General features: G+C 35.3%; 1 protein-coding gene across 3 annotated transcripts in view; it reads left to right on the top strand.

Moving 5' to 3' along the window:
• Nucleotides 1–23738, top strand: part of LOC144971552 (CD109 antigen-like) — a 66384-nt gene extending 42646 nt beyond the window's left edge. For all 3 annotated transcript variants that reach the window (XM_078912572.1, XM_078912574.1, XM_078912575.1), the window contains 15 exons: nucleotides 1465–1593; nucleotides 2588–2729; nucleotides 3292–3468; nucleotides 4015–4093; nucleotides 5906–6062; nucleotides 6766–6855; nucleotides 7333–7507; nucleotides 9117–9325; nucleotides 9910–10062; nucleotides 11229–11291; nucleotides 12743–12852; nucleotides 16356–16506; nucleotides 18651–18753; nucleotides 20761–20846; nucleotides 22733–23738. In XM_078912572.1, the coding sequence (XP_078768698.1) occupies nucleotides 1465–1593; nucleotides 2588–2729; nucleotides 3292–3468; nucleotides 4015–4093; nucleotides 5906–6062; nucleotides 6766–6855; nucleotides 7333–7507; nucleotides 9117–9325; nucleotides 9910–10062; nucleotides 11229–11291; nucleotides 12743–12852; nucleotides 16356–16506; nucleotides 18651–18753; nucleotides 20761–20846; nucleotides 22733–22825 (1917 nt within the window). In that variant the 3' untranslated portion in view covers nucleotides 22826–23738. The remainder of the gene's footprint in view (nucleotides 1–1464; nucleotides 1594–2587; nucleotides 2730–3291; nucleotides 3469–4014; nucleotides 4094–5905; nucleotides 6063–6765; nucleotides 6856–7332; nucleotides 7508–9116; nucleotides 9326–9909; nucleotides 10063–11228; nucleotides 11292–12742; nucleotides 12853–16355; nucleotides 16507–18650; nucleotides 18754–20760; nucleotides 20847–22732) is intronic.
• Nucleotides 23739–25913: the final 2175 nt, after the last annotated feature.

Raw genomic sequence — 25913 nt, forward strand, 5'->3', positions numbered from 1 at the left:
ATTGAAGCTTTTGAAATGTGGTGCTTGAGAAGGATGCAGAGAATATCGTATACCGCACACAAAACGAACGAAGAAGTGCTAAAACAAACATACCAACAAAGGAAACTAATGCCCTTAATAGTGGATCGACAACTATCCTTTTTCGGACACATAGTAAGGAAAGATAAGAATGAATACCTGGCAAGTTGTGGAAAAATACCTGGTAAACGCGCCCGGGGGAGACAAAGAAAAACACTCATAGACCAACTGAAGGGCTTCACCAACCTAACAATCCAAGAGCTGTTTGAAAAAGCAAGAGACAGGGAGGAATGGAGAGAGATAATTCATGCAGTATCCGAAGCCTGGACCAGGCATGGAACCTAGAAGAAGAAGAAGACTGTGAGAGAATTTGTGCCTTTTCCAAGGACTCAACTATGCGCCAAGCGATGCTTGAACCCAGGACCTTCTGATCCGAAAGCGAGCGTCATACCACAAGACCACATAGCCGCACATTTATGGGTACAGATGATTTTTTTGAAAGTTGTGTGGTGTTAATGAATTGTGTTTCTCGATGTCTCTAAGGACTATGCTCTCTTTATGTTGGTTGTTTGGGAGGTTTTGGTGTTGTTGTTTTGTTTTTGTTTTTTTTGTTGTTTCTTTTTTTTTTTTTTTTTTTTTGTTTGGGATTATTTATCTTGTTTTTTAATTGATTTTTTTGTGTTTGCTGTTTTTTTTTTTTTTTGTGTTTTTTTTTTTTGTTGTTTTTGTTTTCTGAGGATGGTGGTATTTTGTTTATGTTTCCTTTCGTTTTTGTTTTTTGTTTGTTTGTTTTTGGTTAAGGGATGGAAGGTAAGGTTGGTTTAGTTTTGTTTTATTGGTGGGGGGGGGGGGGGGGGGGGGGGGAGCATGTTGGACGGTGAAGAGATTTGGGGCAATACGCTAATTTTAAAATCTTTTTTAGATGCACGCCAATAAGGACTCTATATCAAAGCGTAATGTCACCAGTGACAGATGGGTTGATGGGTGATTTTGAAATGAAGTCATTCTGATTTAAAAAGTGTGTTTAGATTTGCCATTTTGATTACGCCTCGCTACTGTCAACAATTTATTGTAATATATTATTGCTCAACAAATTTCAAAAGGCAGAAATAGATTCTAAGGCAATGGACTTCTCCCAATGTTTTGAATCAATATATCTTATTATTATTATTATTATTATTATTATTATTATTATTATTATTATTATTATTATTATTATTAATATCATTATTATTATTATTATTATTATTATTATTATTATTATTATTATTATTATGCACACTTTTACATTTACGGCCGTTTTTAAGTCTATAAATATTGCATAAGTTTGTTGCTTTAAAATAATTTGTTCATTTCTCTAATTGGATAATGAGTAAATTTCATATTTTGTTTTAATACCAGGAACATTTCCTAGAGCTTGAATACATATTTTTAAATTCTGTCAAGGTAAAAGCTGGAGAAACCAAGGCGGTATTCTTCCCTATAATCCCACTGATACTGGGATATATAGATATCCAAGTCAGGGTCCAAAGTGTCATGGCCGCTGACGCTGTCAGGAGACAGCTTCTTGTGGAGGTTGGTTCCCTTTATTCTTGATTTAATGTGCCTCAATCATCATCATCATCATCATCATCATCATCATCATCATCACTACCACCACCACCACCATTACCACTTTCATCTGATCACCACATCAGATTAAACATACAATGGAATCCTGATAACGCCAACATCGCCTGACTATAAATTAATAGTGGTTGACTTTAAGCATTATCAATGAAACACGCTCGGATATAGAACAGAAAATTTGGGACCAACAAGACGTGTTGACATTGAGCAGAAGTTGACGTTAAGAGTTTTGACTTTATGCGATTTCCACTGTAATATATATATCATTGCAACAACAATATGTTTCAGTGCATGACATATCAGTCGGAAGGTGAACATTTTGGATTTGCATTCTTTGCATTTTCTGAAAGAATTTTCTCCCCGGAGCATTTAAATCTTTATTTGAAGTAAATCTGGTGATTTTTCATGAAGTTATGGTCAGATATATGGGAAAGGTATCCAGCAACTTTTCTCAAATTTCATACTTTTTCCTCTTGACTAGCAGTAAAAAATATTTAGAAGTGAAATTAAGCTTTGATATTTCCCGTAGATGTACAATAAGGGTTGATTTAACCATTAATGACAAGAACTCATTTTTGATAAAATATGGACCTTCTAACTAAACTTGGCAATATCTCAGTTCAAACCTTTTCACCATCAGACTGATTATGTCATTCACTGTAAAAAAAAAAAAAATTCTCTTTATTCATCCCCAAGGGGAAATTTGTCTTTAGGGTTTATTCCAAGGGAAGACTGGAATAACCAAAGCGTCAGCCGCAGAGCAGCACCGCAAAGTGAGCTAGGGCGAGGTGATTTGCTCAAGGCCACACAACACAGAGGCAGGTGATTGAACTCGGTACCTTTCGGGTAGGAAGCAAAGGCTTCTACTGAGCCACTCTGCCCCACGCTGTAACACATATAAACACATTTTTCAATCCATCACTACTCTTGATTCCAACAGGCTCCAGGTATAGCCATTGACTACAACATTCCAGTCCTGATTGACTTGACCGGCAAACACAAGTTGTTCAAGAAGGTAGTGGCCATCGATCTGCCTCCAAATACCGTTCCTGGGTCAGAGCTGGTCAGGATATCTGCCATTGGTACGTCAAATTATTCAGTGCAATAAATAATACATTGTTGGAGATGAGAGTTTTTCGATAGTCGGTCATAAACAAAAATATTTTCCTGTCTTTGGAGCCATAGACATGTGAAACCATTGGTTTAATTTATTTTATTTTTTTTAAACTTTAGCAAAGTGAAAATGGGTGAGATGGAGAAGGAAAAACACACACACATACACATTACACTCATACAGAGAGAGAGAGAGAGAGAGGTGGGGATTGATATATATATATATATATATATATATATATAGAGAGAGAGAGAGAGAGAGAGAGAGAGAGAGAGAGAGGGGGGGAGAGAGAGAGAGAGGGAGTTATAGTAATGTTCCATTGTGTTTGTGTGTTTATGCTGTGAGTACAAGTGCTTTGTTTCTAGGTACAATTTGATCGCCATACTCATGTCATCTGTCATTATTGAGAAAGCAGCAATCATCTTATTTTTTTAAAAATAAATGTATAGAGGGATTATTATCATATTTTATCTATGGCAATCAATTATCTAACTCACGATAAAAATGTGCATCTTCTTAAATATTTCCAGGTGACTTGATGGGTCCTAGCATAGTAGGCCTTGACAAACTACTGCGCATGCCCACTGGATGTGGAGAGCAAACCATGATAGGACTGGCACCGGATGTCTACATCACAAGTTACTTGGAGGTGACCAATCAGCTGGCTGGAGAGATCAAAGATAAAGCTTTAAGATTCATGGAGCAAGGTGTGTATCTACCCTTCCTTCACGAGTTTTAAAGATATTATAGTAATTTATATTAGATCTTAGAGGGTTTAGGATAAGAAAAATATAATTTAAACCAGTGCATTCTCTTTAATTGGTGCCAATTTCCTTTTTGTTTCTTTGAGAGCAGTCTTGAGCAGATGCAAATATTTGTATAAATAAAGAATTATATCTGAAGCCACTCCAAAAATTTGTTCCTTATTTCGTTGTTAAGTGCAATATTAAATACATCAATTGGTCGTCAAAATAACTTATTCTAAAAGTGGCATAACTGATTCTCAATCCTGCCCATAAATTTTGTTATTTATGTTCTAGTTTCATAAGGTCTGAAGAGATCCAGCTATGCATTCCTTATTTGGGGACAGGAAAATGGCAACAAACGGGAGAACGAAACAAGTCCGTATTCTAACTCTAAACCATTTCAATTACTATAATAATAAGAGTCAGAATAATCGCCTCTTGGACACCAAATGTCATCATGCATTTTTATTTATTCCTGGTCAGCCTTGTTTATTGTTATTTTCTCAGGTTATCAAAATGAACTGAACTACAAACACCCCGATGGGTCATACAGCGCTTTTAGAAGCGATCCATCCGGAAGTATGTGGTAAGGACATTGCTTTTCTTGCATGTTTTGTGGGGGATTTTTTTTGGTGGTTGTTTTGTTTTGTTTAGGTTTGTTTTATATTTGTTTGTTCTTGGGTTATTGTTTCGGTTGATTTTTGTTTTTGTTTTTTTGTTTTTGTGTTGGTAGTTTTGTTTTTGGTTTTTTGTGTGTGTATTTTTAGGGGGGCGTGGGGGGGGGGGGGATCACCTAAGACATAAAATAACAATTTAGTCCACATGCTTTGGTTTGTGCACCATCTCTTCTTCCTGAAATCGTACAAGACTAGAAAGCTTACTTTCTTTTTTTTTTTTTTTCATTTTTAACTTGCCAAGATCATATACAATAAATATTTCAGTTTTATGACCTAAAAAATACCAATCGGTCAAGTCAGATGGATAAAGGCTGAAAATAAGATAGAAACGGTTAACAGTTAACTAGAGTCAAACCTTCACCTCAGGGAGATTACCCATCAATGAGAAAAAATAAATATATGTATGGTCTGCAGCACTAGAGATATATGAAAATAATCATTTTTAATTTTAAAAAAGGGACTCCATTTGGACAAAATTTTAGCATACGAATAAAATGGGTTTACAAATTTCAGTGGGAATTCCTGGCTTCAAAGACCTCAACTATCTTAAAAGGTTGGGTGACACGCTATTATAAAGATAAGCATGCTTGCCAGAACAAAGCAAGGTTTCAGTTTTCGATTCCCAGGGTGGATATTTTTCAGATAGTTCTTCTCTTGTTTGTAATCATCGGTTTTCTTATATTATTAATACATTTATCCAGTGTCTAGTCCCCTTCCCTCTATCACTTTATCATTTTCTCAGTTGCGAAAAACAGAATATCACATATCGTCCAAACCATTCACTTGATCCAAGCAGCTGCTGTTCAAATCCCATATGTCAACTTTTTCCCTTTTTTTCCGGACACACACTTTTAGTTTCATGGGTCAAATGAAGTGCCTTCTCCTCCTGCAGCGATGTCAAACGTTGATTTAGTATGCCTTTTAAGTTGCAGAGAGATAACCCGCTGTGATATAGGCCGATTTGTATCAGGGCAACCAATTGCTCAACTCACGACTGTACCAGATTATTTACACGGGTTTATCGTTTTTCATACATTGTTTCAGAAACAATAAATATGATTTCAAAGATATCTAATACTTTATGGTTTAATTGATTTGCCTGATACGACTATAGTGTTGTACTGCATTGGGTCATATCAATCATGGCAGTAAACAAGGCAGGTGACATGAGTGTAGCAATTTTTAATACCGAATGCAATAGTTTATAAATGATAAGTTACCGTTGAACCCCGTAGAATTTTGGGTATAAACGCTATGAGAGTGATTGGGAGTCTGAACACCCATTGATTGGTCTCATGTTTCATATTCTATACATAAAAATGATAAGTTGGGAATGACTTTGTCAAAAGACAGTTCAGTTGTGACAATACAAGTCTGATGACTCATTATGGAAATACCTTCAAAAGAACTCTAAAAGATGTCCATTACAACAACAATATTATTTTTAATCAATCCCATAATGCATTCAAACGTTAGACCTGTAAATATGATGTATGTCCATTACAATAACAATATTATTTTTAATCAATCCCATAATGCATTCAAACGTTAGACCTGTAAATATGATTTATGTCCATTACAACAACAATATTATTTTAAATCAATCCCATGATGCATTCAAATGTTACATCTCCCTTATAATATTTACTTTTGCCTAGAGTCTATCGTTGTATATTTATTAAATAGATGGGCATCTGTCTAATTTCTCAACATATTTTCAGGCTGACTGCCTTTGTAGCTCGTGTATTCCAACAAGCCAGCAACCATATTTTTGTGGACCCTGATGTCATCAAGGCAGCTATCAAATGGATGGTGGGCAAACAAAACAAAGACGGTAGCTTCCCTGAACCTGGTCGGGTCATCCACAAAAACATGCAGGTTCGTAAGAGTGTGGGGGAGTATATAATTATGTGTGTGTGAGAGAGAGAGAGAGAGAGTATGTGTCTGTGTACTTGATTTTGTAGCTTTGTCTTTTAAGTAGTTATTTATTCAAAGACAGCTCAATAATTACAAAACCTAGTTAAACCGTTGGCGTTATGGTGAAATAAAATAAATTCGAATTTCTACCATTCGTCACAATGTTCCGCTCACATTTTCCCTATGATATTTGCAAAAACAAAGACACACTCACATATACACACACATGAAATATCTAAGAAAATTACTTTGATGGGTGGAATAAAGGTATTCTTTCACGGGTTTGGATTGATCTAATTCGTTGGGGTTTTTTTTATCGCGGATTAACTCACTCACAGGCTCGTGTGTTATTTGTCGCTATAAATATAACTCATTTAATAAATCCAAACCCGTGAAAAGAATACTATATTCTACGCGTCTAATGCCAAGCTTAGATTTTAGGTATGATGCATGGTATTTATTCAATTTGTTTTAAAGTAATAAGCAGAGAACCATTACTTTTGGACTCGTGTGTATATGTATATATATATATATATATATATATATATATATATATATATATATATATTATATATATATATTATATATATATATTATATATATATATATATATATATATATATATATATAAAATTTATTTACCTATGACTTTGTTCTACTCCAGGGCCAGGCTGCCAGTGGCGTCAGTCTATCAGCATTTGTCTTCATTTCTCTCTTGGAAAACAACAAAATATTCGACAATTCTGATCATATTGTAAGTGAATGTGACACAGCAATGTGCACACATTAACAGGCCTGATAGCCGGATGCATTTATGGACTTGATTTAATTCTGTTGTAATAGACAATATTTGCATTGGTTTGAGAGTATTTCTATTACAAAAATGTGCCTATAACAATTTTGGTCATCAGACCTGAAAACAAATACACAAAGGGCACTAATCATGTAATAATAATAATAATAATTATTATTATTATTATTATTATTATTATTATTATTATTATTATTATTATTATTATTATTATTATTATTATTATAATCATCAATATAATATTATTTTCATCATCCTTATTATTATTATTGTTGTTGTTATTATCATTATTATTATTGTTATCATCATCATCATTATCATCATTATTATTATTAGCACTAATCTATTTCTTAGCCATCTGAGTTCTTGTTACGGTATCTGTTTTCGATGATTTTACTTCCTTTTGTAATTATTTCCCAGTGGCAGAAAAAGTTGGCTGCCGCTAAAACCAAATGCCTGGCGTACCTTGAAGATCAGGTGTCCAAGTCTGAGGACCTGTATCTACTGACCCTGGCTGTTTACGCCTTCCAGCTGGCGGGCAGCGAGCAGACTGATGTCTTATTGGAGCGTTTGGCTGAAAAAGCTGACAGCTCAGGTAAATTACTTTTAATTAAATTGAGCTTTTATATAGAGCAATATCCACTAAACATGCTCAAAGCGCTTTACAAGGGGTCCCTCCTGGCAACAGCAACATTTAACATGTAGGACGGGCCATGACGCCTGTTAGGCGAGATTACATTTTTTTTGGACAGAGACAACGCTGTAAACGGCGAGAAAATGTGAGTAAAAAGGCTTCTCCAAGGACTCAACTATGCACCGAGCGAGGCTCGAACCCAGGACCTTCCGATCCGAAAGCGAGTGCCAAACCACTAGACAACATAACCGCACAATTTCTTTTAAAATCGAAAGCATTCCTACCTCTAATGGCAATATGGCAGAGAAGTTTTGATGTCACATTTTATACTCTTCATGTTCCAAACTCCTTGGAAGTGTGTAAGTAATAAGTCCTTTGGAAGACTAATAAATGAATAGATCGCATAATATTGAATCATAAGGTGGCATAGCTATTTTTAGTAGCAGGATGTAATGCCATATTCTTAGGATTGTGGGACTTAGAAAGAGTGAGGATGGATGATCTGAATTGACAACCAGCATATTTTTAATTTAGACTAGAACATAAGATGCCATCACTCTGAAACCAGTCGATCAATTACACAAGATATGTATCCATTCCTTCGGATGAGTGGCTTTCTACTTCCAATGAGACTTGAACCAGTTTTTGATATCAAACTTAGTTCCCTATTAAATTAACCTGTACGTGACAACGGATAAGATGTGCGCCACAAACACAACATGATCACCAACTGTTTGCAAAGCACTTTGAACACGTTTAGTGGATATTGTGCCAGATAAATGCTCAAGTTTGTTATTTGTTGTTTGTTTTTCTTGATTTTTTTTTTTTTTGGTTTTATTTCTGTTTTCTTTTGGTTTTATTTTATTTTTGGTTTATATTTTTGTTTTTAAGTGTGTGTGTGTATGTTTGTGTCTGTGTGTGTGTGTGTGTGTGTGTGTGCGCACGCGCGCTTTTCTTTTCCTTTGCGTTTTGATGTGACATCAGCACCTTTAAATGAGCTTCACAGCCAGTTAATGTTTAACAATGTAGAAATAAATGGAAAACATTGGATCTTTTTTCCCTTCTACATTTTGTTGAACTTTTCACATTGTTTTTATAGTCTCATTTTATTGCACATTCTACTGCTTCGACTTTTATATTTTTACCTATATCAATTTGATCTTTTGTTTTTATATACGAGTTCGAGTTTGTGTATTTATAATGCCTATGCATCAATATTGATATTTGCAACAACAACGGGGTTTTTAAAGGTCTTTTGACCTATGTAACTCTAATTAACTATCTCCTTACCAACCATAGGAAAATCGTCACATTCGTTACGATGCAACCTACAATTTTCTCATTCTGATTTCTCTTGTACATCATAAAATTTAAAGAAATGCTTTGATTACAGCTATAAATACTAAACACTGTTTTGTAGAGCTCATTTGTTCCTTTTTTTTTCGAGTAAGAAAAGTCTATTTTTGTGTTGCATGGGAGTAAATTTTGGGGGGGAAATCTTAAAATAACTGGTAAGGAGAGAGTTAATGATTATGATATGATATGAAATCAAAAATTCTTTTTTTCCCAGACGGCTTGATCCACTGGCACCAACAGGAAAGCAAGAAACCAAAGGCTGGATCTTGGCACAGACCAAATCCTTCTAGTGCTGTTGACGTTGAGATAACATCATACGTCTTGATGACGTACGCCATCCGTAAAGACCTTGCCTCAGGAAGGAAAATATTGCAATGGGTAACCCAGCAAAGGAATGCAAATGGCGGCTTTTCATCAACCCAGGTAAAGATAAAAGTAGTTCTTCAGAGCCATTAGACCCGTGGATCCGGAGATTATCCTGGTATCTATAGCGTGAAACGGACCATAGCAATCGCTTGTTATCCTTTGGATAAGACGCAAGTCTATCTCAAAATACTTTCTGCCAGATCTAACAGATCCAGCTACCCATTCATTGATGGGTAGACAGGGGAATCAGAAAAAAATCTCGATCAATCTCGGTCCCTTTGCGTGTGAGGCGAGTGCTCTACCAACTGAGTCATCGGGAGCCCTTCCCCCTCCCCCCAGGTAAAGATAAACGGCTTTGAACATTTTTCAATATACATGTACTTCATATCATGATGTTTCTTAAATGTTTGACATATTGACATACCTCATTATACAAGTACCTGTGAAACTAGATGTAATCTCCCACCCTTTTTAATAAAATGCTGTTTTAAAGTCGATGTTCTTTTTCCATCTCTCAATTTTTATGACATTCTTTTTATTCATTCTCTGTATAATTCTTCAGGGTTTGTTTTTTTTTTTTGGTCAACTATATTTGTCTGTGGCGATAATCCTAAGCTAATAATTATGATCTAATTTTCTAGGACACAGTAGTTGCTCTCAATGCCTTGTCGCTGTTTGCAGAACTTGTCTTCAGTGACAAATTTGATATCAAGATTCACTGCACGCTTGACCAGGGTGAGACTTACAGCTTCAACGTCAACCAAGGCAACGCTCTCATCAGTCAAAGACGAGAGGTATGAGTTAATATATTTCATTACCACAAAATATAGGGACAAGCTACGTCGTGCTCAATAAATTGTGGATTCTGTTCAATATTTCAGCTTTCTTCATATCTTTTTTTCATGTCAAAAGCACTCAATAAAGTTTTATAAGGTATGTAATTAAATATGTATATCTACCCACGACACATATGTATATGCAGGTCTGGCATCTGAACCCACGTATGGGCCTAGTTTAATATTGTTGTAATGGACTATATTTTGCATCAATTTTTCAGATTTCCATTACAACAATGAGCCCATAAGGAATTGGATTATCAGACCTGAATATAAGTGCACGTCGATATCTACGATAAAATTAAATACACATAATATCTATCAATTGAATTGTTTGTGAGCATTTTACTGTTCTCTCGGTACCAGTCAAAATAATACTAAGCTGATAGAAGCTGTGGACTGTAAAAAGTAATAAATAAAAATGAATTTAACAGCTTAAAAAATAAACAAAATACCAAACACGGAACGTCTCAGAGAGGACATACGAAATATTTAGTTGTCGATTCGTTTTTTTAGTAATGTATTTATGCTGTTATTGTTTTTATTTGTTGTTGACTGAAGAAGGGTTTTGAGCCCAGAACGTTCCGTGCTTGGTGTTTTGTTCAAGCTGTTATATTATATTTTTGTTTGTCGGTACCACCAGCAGAGGTACCAATCTCAACAGTGTTGTTTTTTTTTTTCAAAGAGAACATCTTTTATACGACATCTGAATAAAATAATTAAATTAAAATACTTAACCATCAGTCATTTGCAAGAACTCAAATAGCTCTCTTGTTCAGCGCTTTAACTCACTCAATCCTAGCGATTTTTGCTACTGTTCAAAATTGGAAGAAAAAAAATGAGCGTGTGTACATAGTTTTATTCAACTACCATTAACATGTAAAAATTAAGAACATCAGCTTTGATACTACGCCTATAATTTGTCTCAGAAAAATGTAATAAATAGGCATGGGGTAAAAGTAACCCCGGGTAAACTACGGATATAGTCGGTGTTAGGGTTGAGTGAGTTAAAGCGGAGCCACATTACTCTATTGCCAATAGCTTTTATAAAATGCGACTTTTTTATTTATAAAGATAAAGCTTGTTTATTGATATATATTTTTATTGACTTTTTTTACTTTCAGACTAAGAACTTGCCATCTCAGGTGACCATTGAGGCAAAGGGATTGGGAATAGCATTGTTGGATGTAAGCATTACAGATAACAGTAGTATAAATGGACACACTTCGAATTAATTACCAGGTCTACAGTTTAACGTGCGGCCATTTGGTCTAGTGGTATGACACTCGCTTTTGGATCGGAAGGTCCTGGGTTCGAGCCTCGCTCGGCGCATAGTTGAGTCCTTGGAGAATGCTCTTTACTCACATTCTCTCACCATACTCAGGTGTAAACAGAGTACCTGGCCGTTAACAGAGTTGTCTCTGTCCGAGAAAGAAGATGTAATATCGCCTAACAGGTGTCATGTCCAGTCCTAAATGTTAAATGTTGCTGGTGGCCAGGGACCCCTTGTAAAGCGCTCTTGACTCTGAGCACATTTAGTGGATATTGCACTATATAAAGCTTATTTATTATATATTATTATTATTATTATTATTATTACAGTTTTTAAAAATTCTCATTTTATGATAAATTCTCAAACTTTTAATTTTAACCTGTGTGTTGATTTATCGTTGTGTTGTTTAATTTTTGTTAAATAGTTCTCCAAAACACGTAAGAGTGAATAAATAAACTTTCAAACAACAAGAATCATGCTACCTAACTTAAGCTAACTGCCATAATATCTCTGAACAAAGTCATTCACTCAGAAATCTGTTGGGAGCTGGTCATCGGATAAAAATCACTACCGTAAATATTTGTATAAATATTTCCTTTATGAGGTGCAAATAGCTCAATTGGTAGATTATTCGAATTACATCAAGTTGACCTATCTTTTCTTCATCTTCTTCTTCTTCTTCTTCTTCTTCTTCTTCTTCTTCTTCTTCTTCTTCTTCTTCTTCTTCTTCTTCTTCTTCTTCTTCTTCTTCTTCTTCTTCTTCTTCTTCTTCTTCTTTTTCTTCTTCTTCTTCTTCTTCTTCTTCTTCTTCTTTTTATTGGATTATTATTATTATTATTATTATTATTATTATTATTATTATTATTATTATTATTATTATTATTATTATTATTATTATTATTATTATTATTATTTTTTTTATTATTATTATTATATTATTGTTATTATTCTCATTATCATTAATAATAGTATTCGTAGTAGTAGTAGTAGTAGTAGTAGTAGTAGTAGTAGTAGTAGTAGTAGTAGTAATAGTAGTAGTAGTAGTGGTAGTAGTTTAACAACACCGCTACCACATCATCTCATTCATCTGTAATGTTTCATTCATCCTGTTTGTTGATAAAGGGGAGACCCGAAACATCCATTCAATCTGTCTTCGTAATTAAATTGAAGCTTACATTCAATTGCACATTGTTATTTATTTCTTCGAGCTTCGAGCAGCAACATTTACATTATGTCTCAAAAGAACGTCTTTATTACTATTATTAAGTCGTTCTGTATTTCAAGTAGCTGTTAAAATACCACTATGGACGCCGAGAATGGGTTGTCAAGTGTCTTACCATTTTGATATATTTTTACATTTCTCAGATTTCTGTGTTTTTCAATGTGGAAAGAGAAATAGAGGACATGACATTTGACCTCAATGTGACCGTTGTAAACGCAACAAAGTATCACGTTTCGATTGAGACATGTACCAGGTAAGGCACGATTCATCTGTACATGGCGAGACAAGTTTTTTTTCTTCCAAATCATAATTTTTTTCCAATTATAACTGCAGATCTAACCGTCATCAAAAGAGAATATAATAATATAAAACATGCATTTCAGGCGTGAATGATGCTCGAGTGGCATTAGTTGTACTGCTCACTTGGTAAACATGTAAGATTGATTTCAAGTTAGAGTAAAATCAAACCCTACATGTAAAGGGTTAACAGCGTATAAATTCACTGGTTACTCTTAACCCCCAGATTTATTACTAACTCACTCTATCAACGCCAATACGATGGTTATCATCAAGTATCTGTTAATTACAAAATTAGCCTTGTTTCGTTTGGGTTTTTTTCACGTTTTTAATATATTGATTCACTATCATGTCAATTCATTCCATTTCTACTATATTCGAAGTTTATTTTAAAACACACGCCTTTTAAAATATTATAATTTTATTTTTTATTTGTTTCTAACCAGTTAAGGGGAGGGGCGACACCTGAAATATCGATTTTTGGGTCAAAATATAAAATTTCAGTTTTTTATTTATTATCAAAGAACAATCATTTTTTCACATATTTTCAGGACTTAGATGGTGATTTGGATAATATAAAGTTTGTAAATCGTCTTTCATAACCATGGAAGTCGACATGAAAATACCAAACTTTTCAATTTTTTGTGAGAATTCAACTGAAAATAATAGGACTGAAAAGCATTATAATACATATCGATGTTGTAAATTTTGATATCGATAGTTTAGTCTACTCTTTGCCCGTCTATTTGACACGGTTTCAGTCTCATAAATATCAGAATATGGGCAGGGGAGGAGTTTAGAAACTGTTAGTCGCGAACAAAGATTGTGTGTCAAACAGCTGATAAGAGGTCAAGTTGTCAGGTAAATACAACGTGATCACGAATGGTGCGATCTGATTGGCTGACCTTGTTCTAGACCTCTGACTCCGCGCCAGGGATTGGATGTTGAGTCAGGGTGAAAGTTCGCCTCTCTTACTATTATATTTTACTACGATTTGTTTACCTTTCGATTGATCAATTGTTTTATCAAATTTTGACACGTATTCACGTTAATTATCTCTAAATATTTCCAATTTTTACTGGATTACTATAAATATACCTAAAGTGACAAAAAAATCCAAACGTTGGCAACAGTTATTTGCTACAAAAGCCAAGAAAGCAAGAAAGTTATGATGGCTCGTGGTTGACCCGTGACTACAAATCTTTGATTGGAATTTTGTGTGTGATAGTAGTATTATGATAAAGCGATTCCAAGCAATGCCACAGCGGAAAGAAATGAAATGGGCTATTCTTGCTGGTCTTTACCACGGTTATTACACCAATGACTTCCCTCAACATAGGTATTGTCCTCCTGAACCGGACTCCAGATGCTTTTATAAAAAAATATATTGCTGCCCATGTGTATCCTGTTGACACAAGCAGCGTGTAAATACACCTTTGAATTTTGATTTAATTCATGAGCACTTGAAGCCTGTATATGCTTTGTTGAAGTGTTGTGAGATGAAGACAACACAAAATCCAAACGAAAGGTTTCATAATTCTGTTTGGTCAAGATGCCATAAAACATACTTCCATTCCCTAAAAAAAGTTGAGTTTGGTGCAGAGTATAATTTTGGTCCAATAGAAATAACATCCCTGAAAGTGTCTTTGGGCATCGGTGGACTGGGAGAACACTCCCAGATGTTGAGTCAGCAAGCAGAGTCAAAAAGACTTGACCAGAGCATAAGGGTTGCTCAACACAAAGAGAAAAAAAAGACGCAAAATGAAAGCTCAGACCCGTGAAAAAGCCCAGAGGGAGGCAGAAAAAGAACACGGGGACCCTCATACGGTGCTGATATGTTTTGAGCTGGTTGTACCGTTTTGTCTTATTATTTTCATTCATTGTTATCTTTGATCTCGTTTTTCTCAAAATGACATTTTTTAACACTATTTTTTATCTTATTTTGTCATTTATCAATCAATTTGTTTAAAACTTTGCATGTCTAGAGCTATAGTGATTATCTAAAATCATACAGAAGGAATTTTAAATATCTTTATTATTTTTTGAAAAATTGACATTTTTATGTCAAAAAACATGATTTTTATTTCATACCGAAAAAATATAATTTTTAAAAATTTGTAAATAAAAATCTATTTAAAATATTTAAAAAATGCTCTGTATTTTTTTTAATAATATACAAATATACAACCATGCCAAATTTCAAGAAAATTCCATGGAAACTTATTGAGAAAGTAACTTTTTAAAATAGCACCCAGAGAAGAGTAAAATCCAAGATGGCGGCCGTCACCATGGCAACCGGACACGCCCACCCAAATAAATCACATGGTTTGAATCCATTGGTCATAGGCAATGTCCCAATATAAAAAGATATTGGATATAATCATTATTCTTGAAAATAGTTTCAGGTGTCGCCCCTCCCCTTAACTGCCGTGCACTGGAAAAACAGGGTATATAAGAATTTAGCCAGAAAATTGTCCTTCAAAAATCGATTGATTTAAATGACCCTCATCTTGGCAAAAACTCCCAAACCTAGGGAAGTCCCAGGTTTGAGAGTTTTTGCCAAGATGAGGGTCATTTTAACGACTATCAAAATGATTTTAGTATATAAACTGTTGTTTGGTAGTCAATTTCACGGTCCCATTGTTGACCTAATCTTTCTCGTGTTTTATCAATGGTGTCATTTATTTACAACTTGAGACACCAAAGAATAATATGACGATGAATTCATTTAATGACGTTGCCGTAAACAGTCTATTTTATTTACGATAAGAACCTTTCTGGAAAGACCATCCATCCTCGTTCTTCTATGCCTTATAATCCTTATAATCTGCCTATACATCCCGCTACTAAAATAGTTATGCCACCTTGTTATCAAAAACATAACCTATTCAATATTAGTCCTCTGAAGGATGGGTTACATATACACTTCCAAGAATTTGGAACCGGAAGAGTAGAAGGTGTGATCTTACAACTTCTCTGCCCTATTGATGGGGAAATGGTGTACTGTAAACTTTAACGACGAAACATGAATCAACAAATTAGGTTATCACGAGTATTGCATTGTTTTGTACAGACGTTTATTATCAAGGGTTTAAAAGCAAACGTTAGAGCATGGATCTGTATACTGTATACGATGTGTTTGTGTGTGTATGATTGTGTGTATTGTATATATACGTGTGTGTTTGTGTGTGTGAGTAATATATTTGTGTACAGTGTGTGTATGGATGTGTGTGTGTGTGTGTGAGAGAGAGAGAGAGTGTGCAATTGGATGCGTGTGAGCTTTTGTTCGTATGTCCGAATCTGCAGTGTGTAATATTTTTTTTACTGATGGTCAATGTGAAGCGCTTCAAAGCTTCGGCATAAGCGCTATATAAATGTACATTTATTATTATATTATTATTATCTATCTATCTATAACACACACACACACACTCACTCACACACCTTGTCCGTCAACAGCTGGTTGGGTGAGGGCAAGGCAAGTGGTATGGCGGTTCAAGAGATTGGAATCCCATCGGGATTTGAAGCTGATATTGACTCCCTCCCAGAACTGAAGCCTCTGAGAAGGATTGAGACAGAGAATAAAAAAGTTATTCTCTACTTTGACTTTGTGAGTAAATTAAATATTCATTCCTTTTTTTTAAACAAAAAACTTCCTTTATTCATTCCATAGGGAAAATTTGTCTCTGGGGTCTATTCCAGGGGAATACTGGAATAACCCAGGCGTTAGCAGCAGAGCAGCGCCGCAAATTGAGCTAGGGTGAGATGACTTGCTCAAGGATAAGTTTTAGAATGGGGATGATCTATATTACCATTCCATGTGCTCGAGATCATTGGCCACATTGCAAAGCGTGCTCAAAATTACCCACATGGTGAAAAGTGTTCACAGTTTTTTAAATATCTAACATCACGATTGGTCATGTTGCTTAGCGTGACTCATGGATATGTTTATAACCTTCATAAACACGGCATAGTGTTTACATATATTAAGAAATGTCCAATCATTGTACAGCAACAAATCATGTGATCGATGACTAAGTTGGACGAAAACATGAATATAGATTGCTCATTAATGTTTATTACCATCCATGCTGCTGAGTGAATGTATTATCCACCAAAATCAGTCCCTTGATTGGTGTACAACGACTTTTCCACGCGTAACTGTTATCTCAGTGGCGTAGCTTGTTGTTCTAATGAATATTGTGATTTTGTGAGTATTGTTCACTTGTAGAAACCATCGAGCCCCTTAAAATAGTGTTTACATGTGTGATGTCCTCTAATTAGTATTCACTGTGTTGAACACAAGTAAGGGACAGAATCTGTGATAAAAGCATTCACCTCATAGCATAATATTATGATTTACCCTGTATGAAGTTAGCATGTTTTGACACATCTTTCTGTGGAATTACAATATTAACTTTCACTGTCAGTTGATTTGAAAAGTCGCTTTGTGAACTGTTTTCAACTTCTGGAGGGGCAATTATTAGCTACAGTATTATAGACAGTTCGAAGTTGACGTCACTCAGGTCTTTGTTATTGTTTTTTGCCATCCGCGTTTATGAGTAATTCTCACTAAACAATATTAACCTGACTATCAACGATCATGGTTACACACAGTTTTGTGTATTGGTCTGTTATACTTCCGGATGGCAATGTATGAGTTCCTTAGCCAAGCGCATACTATCTACTGCTAACTGTTATAGCTCATGAGAAGGCCCTTTATAAGATCGTTACAGTTCATTGTTGATAACATAACATGTTTAGATAAAAAGCCCAATATTAGAGTGTTGTTATTTTTCAATTTTTTTTCACATTGTAATTGTAATGTGTGAATATTAACAAGAGCGTTAATTGAAGATTGGGCTCCTCATTTGACTCACGTGTAAATGTCAGAGTGCTGATACAAAAATGATAACACATTATACAGAATCAAATAGAAATGTTCCTCATGGCCTTGGAATGAAATGTGAAATGTTACTGCCGTAATGCAGACCATGACATGGGCTATTTAAATTGTAATGTTTTTAGGTTTTTTAAATGTAATCTCATATATCAAAATGTTCGGAAACAGCTACTTTCACACATGTCTCAGAATCTTTAAGGATACATTATTTTATTGAAGAAGTTTTCGTGCGGCTATGTGGTCTAGTGGTATGACACTCGCTTTCGGATCGGAAGGTCTTGGGTTCGAGCCTCGTTCGGCGCATAGTTGAGTCCTTGGAGAAGGCTCTTTACTCACATTCTCTCACCGTACTCGCGTGTAAAATCAGTACCTGGCTGTTAATAGCATTGTCTCTGTCAGAAAAAATGTTAAATGTTGCTGTTGGCCAGGAACCCCTTGTAAAGCGCTTTAAGCACATTTAGTGGATATTGCGCTATATAAAAGCTCAATTTTTTTTCTTGTACACATTTTTCTGCTGTTGCTGGTGGCCTCAAAAGCAAATGGGATTCGGGTGGAGTGGGGATTTCTTTTCTGAACCCTTTGTCTACTCAGCTATGACTGGGTAATTGAATCTAGATCTAGTACAAAGTACTTTGTCGCTGACCAGCGTCTTATTCAAAGTCTTGCTAACGATTATTTTATATTTCACGCTACAAAAAACTGGGTTTAACTACGGCTCTGTGGCCTTATATTTCTGAAAGGCAAATTTATACGGCTTTTTGTGGTACATATTGATTTCAGTCTTATTCTCTTATTCAATAATCATCCCCTTCCACCCCCCAACCTCCCCCAAATCCACTATTACCTCACAGATTGGAAGAGATCCAATGTGCATCAGTCTTCGTATGGACAGAACGGGTCTCGTTGGCCATGCCAAGCCATCCGTAATCAAAGTCTTTGACTACTACGAACCTTGTAAGTGTCCAAGGTGAAAGATGGTGCTTGATTATTTTAAATGGTTGAAGATGTATTTTTTTCCACGGCGCCATTACTTTTAAAAAATAAATAAATAAATAAAATTCCCTTTTTTCATCCCCATGAGGAAATTTAATTTAGGGTCTATTCCAAGGGAAGACTGGAATAACGCAGGCATCAGCCGCAGTGCAGCACCGCAAAGTGGGCTGGGGCAAGGTGACTTGCCATACAGCGCGGCGGGTGATCGAACTCGGTACCTTTCAGGTATGAAGCAAAGACCGTACATACCACTGAGCCACGCTATCCCATTTTGCCATTTATGAATAGACCCTGTCGTACTTCTGGGTGAACACGTCGCCTGTGTTATCTATGCGTTGGCGGGACGCCTGGACTCCTTACTTACTTACTTAGGCCGCCCCTTGGGGCGCCCAACATGAGTCACAAGTCTTTGCCATTCTGTCCTGTCCTCCATAAGCGTACGCAGCTCCCGGTGTTGTCCATTCCTGTGTCATCTAGCAGACAGTCAATGTAAGTTTTATTCTGCCTGCCTCTGCTTCTGATTCTCTCAGGTGGTTCCCATAGCACAAGACTGCTTGCAATCTCCTCCTTGTGTCTCCAGCAGTGCCCCGCAAGTCTCAGTCTTCTCTTTTGTATCTTCGAAGTCACTGGGGGGCAGGTCACTGTAGAGCTCTTCTGATATGTGCTCTTTCCAGCTTACATTGAAGGCCATCCGCATCATGCGGGTGTAGCAGCCGTCCACTTGCTTCTCAAGGGCTTTAGTTAGAGTCCATGTCGCTGCTCCATTTAGAAGCACTGACTCTACCGTTGCCAGGAACAGTCTCTTCTTTATTTCCCTCTGTAGGTTTGAACTCCAGATTTTCCTGAGTTTGTGACAGGCACTCCAAGCCAAAGCTTTTCTGACAGAGATATCAGAGGAACTGCTTTGGGTCCAACCTCCAAGGTATTTGAAGTTGTCAACTTCCTTCAGCCATTCTCCATTCTTTGCCAGTATTCTAATTGGCCTTTCTTGGTTGTAGGTTTGGAAAACTGTCTTCTTAGCATTACAGCACAGTCCTACTCGTTCAGCCTCGGTTTCAAATCTATTGAGGACTTCTTGTGCCTGGTCCATCTCCTCGACGCCAGGGCGCAGTTATTTAATTCAGATAAGGATTTGAGTGAGCTAGCCATCACAACACCGAGGTATTCAACATTCAAACACCGCTCAAGACCTTTCCCATCAATCAGTCTTTGCTACTACCTGCTATAGATAGTATGCGCTTGACTAAGAAGCTCACAACATGGCCATCCAGAAGTATAACGGACCAACACACAATGTGTAACCTTGAACATTTCTAGTCTGGTTAATACAGTTTAGTGAGAATTACTCAAAAACGCGGATGGCAAAAAGTAATAACAAAGACCTGAGTGAAGTTAACGCTGTCTATAGATGCTGTGCTCTTGGCTTAGATACTCACAACAGTGCCATCCGGACCAACTCACAAAACTATATGTAACCTTGAACGTTTCTTGTCTGGTTAATACAGTTTAATGAGAATTACTCATAAACATAGATGGCAAAAAAAAAACATCAGCTCCATTTTATCTATATCAAAATTATTTTATTCAAAATAAATGTAAGGTGCATAACGCGACCCAAATATGGCATATATTTCCTCGTCTTGTTTATTCGACAAGATATCGGGGTTTTTCTTTTTTATTTATTTATTCATTAGATTTTGTTTTTCTTTTATTTATATATTTATTTGTGTTTTCTGTATTTGTTCTGTTCTTTGTTGTTATATTTGTGGGGGTTTTAAAAAAAATTTATTTCTGATTTCATGAAATGACCTTGTTAAATATTATCTGCTTTTCTTTTCGCTTTGACGCGGGAAAAGAGCCATTTAAAGAGCAGCCTTTTTAAAGTTTCTTTTTCGCTCAACTAAGAGGTGGAATGCATTGTAAAGAGCATTTAATATTAAGTATAAATTCATTCCACTATATTTACAGCTAATCAAGTGACAGCATTTTACTCGACCAGCGTTTTGGTTGACATGAAAATATGTATGGTTTGCCCTGAATGCTTCAACTGTATTGTGAGTATGATTTTATTTTAAAATTTTATTCACTTGATGGGGTCAGTTCTATAGAGTACCCGTCCAGTTTGGCCTCAAATCGAGACAGCAACAACAACCTGTGGATCTTTGTTTTTCATTTCCTGTAGCTCAGCAATTACAATTTCTGTATCTTTTACTGATATGGAAGAACAGATTCATCAATTATTTGACTTTCTTGATCAAGGCAATGGGAGAGATCTATATTCATGTTTTCGTCCAACCGAGTCGTCAATCACATGATTTGTTGAGGTCCAACGATTGGATATTTCTTTACAAATGTAAACATACTGCTTTATTTATTGTTGTAAATATATCCGTGTGTCAAGCTGAACAAAATGACCAATCGTGATGTAAGAGATTTCAAAAGCCGTGAATACTTTTCACTGTGTAGGGCACGCTTTGCAATGTGACCAATGACCTCGAGCACATGGAAAGGGAATATAGATCAATGCCATTATCATTGCCGTCAGTCGCTTCTAAACCCATCACACTTGACTTGGACACATAGTATAGAACTAACCCCTTCAATTCATGTGCTGTTTTCTTTACTTTGAAAATGAGTTATTTTAATAAAATGGAATGTACTAATTTGTTTAGCGCAATTCCACTATTTCGCCGTGCTCAATACACTCCACTATGGGTCAAATATTTCCCCAGCACAAGCAGACCATGTGTAATCACATTACCATTTCAAACAGTACACACTGCTCGTTAGGCATCCATTATGTACAATATTCTTACAAATTCGAATATTGCAATAGCCAAGTACTTATTCACACCTGCTTCAAGAAAGATGATGTACGTAAAGTGCCTTACCCAATGACATAACAACTAGGTTAGAGTTTTGCAATCAATGCGACTCGATATTCAAGCACTGGCTGCGCGTAACAACGCTTGACTATTTTTGTTGTTGGATCTGGGAGTTTTGGGGTTGTTTGTTTGTTTGTTTGTTTTTGTTGGGTTTTTTTTGTTATAGTTTGTTTTGTTGTTTCGTTTGGTTTTTTTTTTGGGGGGAGGGAGGGGTGGTGGTGTTGTTGTTGTTGCTTGTTTTGGTTCAGTTCATTGACCTAAATATAGAATTGACAGTCTATATCACATGACTTGACTCATCATGTGGCTATGGCAATATTAAGTTCAAATATGGAATGAAACAAAACAAAATATATGCTCTTTGAAAATCTTTTGCGTTAGAAAATATAAAGACTGGTATCTTAAATGCCACGTGTACTATAGGGCTGGATGTTACCAGCACAAAATAACCGAATTAGTCATATCATAATCATTAAGGATTACATAGGTCAAAAGACCTTTAAATATCCTGTTGTTTTTGCAAAGATAAATATATAATAGTTAAAACAAACAAAAGAAAAGATCAAATGGATGCATGGACATTATAGGTATACAATATCGTATATATACAGACAAAAAGGCAAGTTGGTACAATCATAATTTTTCACGACAGACTTGTTGATCACAAGCGTAGTCAATGTCCTTAGCGCGTCCAGTTCTTGACCGAAGCCAAGAAAAAACTTATATGAACCGATTTTTATCAGTCACTTGCTTCTCTTACTCTCAGGCGTAATACTAGTAAGTCTTTTAGTAGACTAGTAAAGGACTAAATAGATTTATCTTACATATAAATTGGTCCAGGACCCGACTGTGACTTTATCTCCGCCTGACCACGAGAGGGTTTATCGATAGCATCAACTCCCCATCTAAATTATTGTCTTCTGTCACTACTCTATTCACTCATTTCATGTAATCATCAATATAAGTGCCTGCTCCACTCACTTTACTGAATTATTTACATGATTCACAAGGCCAAAAGATGGAATATCTATTGATGCATTTTGTGTTCCTTTCAGAATGAGAAACCAGGACCTCCAGAGGAAGGAGGAAACCCGAAACCCATTGATGAAGAGAAACTCATCGAAATGGAGATGAGCAGCAGCAAATAGATTCAACCCACCAATTATTATTTCGTCTTAGCAATACATGTTGTCTTTATTCAAACCCAAGAATGTAATTCGAATTTTGTTTGTTAATGGTTTTATAAACGAAAGCTGCTCGTAAATTAAAACAAATACAATACGTAGATTCACGCATGTGTACAAAAAATTGATTCCGGGACTCCAGTGGTTGATTGCATTCATTTCGATAACGATAAAAAGCAAATGGCTGATAAACCTCTTGTTCTAAAATCTATCGCTTTATAATGAGCTCAAACCGACGTGTACTTATTTGCAGGTCTGATAACTCAAATTATCACAGGTCCGTTGTTGTACTGAAATTATACTCTCAAATCAATGCAAAATATTTTCCATGACAGCAATATTTAAATCAAGCCTATCAGGCTTCAACAGTCGTGACGTCATTTCCCTCGTAATGGCACATAGTAACCTAGTAACTTGTTCTAAACTATCGGAACAATGGCGGACACCCTTATGAAATACTTCTCCGACGAGCATAAAAGTCTATCCAGAAGAGAAAAACATTATAAATCTGATTATGTTTTGACTTTTATACATTCTAATCACATGACATGTGAAAAAGTTCTAGCCAGCATGAAGAATAAAAAGTAGCGATTTTCTTTGTTTAGAACCAAGCTGCTCGTTGCTGGACGGACGTGACATCAGACTATTGAATACTATTGCGTTCGATAATAAGACCTGCAAATGCGTGCGTGTCGACTCAAACCAAATATAACATATTATGATAATAAAAAAGACCAATCTCTTTCCAGTACACAGAAAAGACTTGTTTAATATCCATGTATGATGGCACTAAAAGTAGCAATACTAATCATATTTGTGTCGGTGCATGACATAATCAGTCGGAAGGTCAAAATTTTGGATTTGCATTTTTTTTTTTTCATTTTCTGAAAGAATAATATGCTCACCAGAGCATTTTAATCTTTATTTGAAGTAAATCGGGCGATTTTTCATAAAGTTATGGTCAGATGTATGGGAAAAGTATCCAGCATTTTTTTTTCAAATTTCATACTAGCTGTAAAAAATATTTAGAAGTGAAATTAAGCTTCGGTATTTCCCGAAAATGTACAAAAGGGGTTGACTTATTTATTTATGACAAGAACTCATTGTTGATAAAAATTGACCTTCTAACTAAACTTGGCAATATCTCAGTTCAAAACTTTTCACAATCTGACTGATTATATCGTTCACTGTAACATTTATGGCTTCTGTAAGAAAATAAGACTTCTTTCATGAATTAATAAATATCACATCCTTGCATTGAACTCCAATTCTGTGCAGTTGCTGAATTCTAATCCGGAAAACCCATGCCATCTCACAAGTCACATACGTACATAGCAATTTAAACTCATCGTGAGTATGAGAAAGAGTTAGGAAAACTACATTCAATAGATTACCAGAAAGGGAATTCCACTACAGTAGTTTTTTGTTTAATTATTTGTTTGTTTTGATGATACGTTTATATGACCTGTTGTTATTGAACAATTACAATTATGACATTAAAAATGTATTTTAAACATGTAATTATTTGTCAAAATACCCAACCAGGACACAGGTACTCATCCTTCTTTCATCTTTTAAAATAGGATTTTATTTTAGTTAAAAAGAAACTTGGGTTGATTAAAGAAGGTAGCCCGATGAGCATTGGCAAATGAGGCTGTGCCAAAATGTCGTCTTTGTGACGTTCGCCACCAACATTCTCCAAAAATATTATAATTGTGTATATATATATTTATATATATATATTTATATATATATATTTATATATATATATATATATATATATATATATATATATATATATATATATATATATATATATATATATATATAAATTTGTTCTTTATCAGGTCACATCAGTAAATAATGTAAAGTAAACCAAAAACTGGCAAGCTAGCTCCAATAGAATAGCATAATAGTTTCTCAGAGGTACAAAAAAGTGTGGACAGATTAACAACTTTGTCCACACTTTTTCGAAATTCTAAAAAGCTATAACTACACTACAGTGGTGCTAGTATTTGTTGCTCCTTACCACCTACAGCAAAATCGTCACGTGTGTTGTCACAACACAATATACATTTTTCTTATTCAAATTTATTTTGGATTTCACAATGATCTTTATTTAATTAATAAGAACATAACGTTGTTTTATTGAGAGATTGTTTGAGATTTAAAAATCAATTTTTTCTGCGGGGTAAGCCTACCATTTTTGGGAAAATACTGAAAATGAAAATGGTCGTTAAGGAGAGTCAAATCAGGAAAAACTGATGAGATCAATTTTTTTTCCAAATAACTTTTTTTTTTGCTTTGTTTTGTTCTGTTTTTTTGGCGAATGTCAGTGAAACGACCTTTGGGCAAAGCTTCAGTGCAGTGCATATAAATAAAATGTTGATTTAATTGCTGGACATAAGCGAAGTGCAATAAAAATAATGTTGACAACAAACATTCGTGGTGTATTTATTTTCTATCTCCACTCTTTTCAGTACAACAAAGTATCGGGTAACATTAATGAGGAGTCCTGTCCCGATAAAACAAGTGGCAATGAAATCACAAAAGCAAAGTTTCGATCCCAGGCTGTCATCTGCATTTTTTGCCTATTGGGACCTAAAATTTGCCCAAAAAACCCCAAAAAGACCTAAATTTGCCGAGAACTAAGCGTTTCAGTAAAAATTAACACACGATACAGAAAAAAATATATATATAAAAGACAATTTATTACATTTAAGGAGGCTACATTTATAATTTAATGAAATGACTGTGAATACCATTGTTACAAAGATGTTAAAGGATCATTATCCATAGAGAGTAGCTTCCCTTTGTTTGGGCCCAGGCAAAGCTGCAACATTTCTCAAGTTTCACACTTTTTTTCCGTTATTTTGTTTTCATTTCTTTTTTTTTCCCACAATTTGCCACACGATTTGCCAATTTTCCCAAATTTGCCACGATTTGCCAATTTTGGGAAATTTGCCAAGATTTGCGGCCGCAAAAAATGCAGACGACAGCCCAGGTTGTGTCTGTTTTTTTTTATGTACCTGACCAGTATCGATTGGGTAGC

Source organism: Berghia stephanieae, chromosome 4 (assembly GCF_034508935.2).
Source record: "Berghia stephanieae isolate SIO BIC M18660-M18661 chromosome 4, UCSD_Bste_1.3, whole genome shotgun sequence".
NCBI classification, from domain to species: domain Eukaryota; kingdom Metazoa; phylum Mollusca; class Gastropoda; order Nudibranchia; family Aeolidiidae; genus Berghia; species Berghia stephanieae.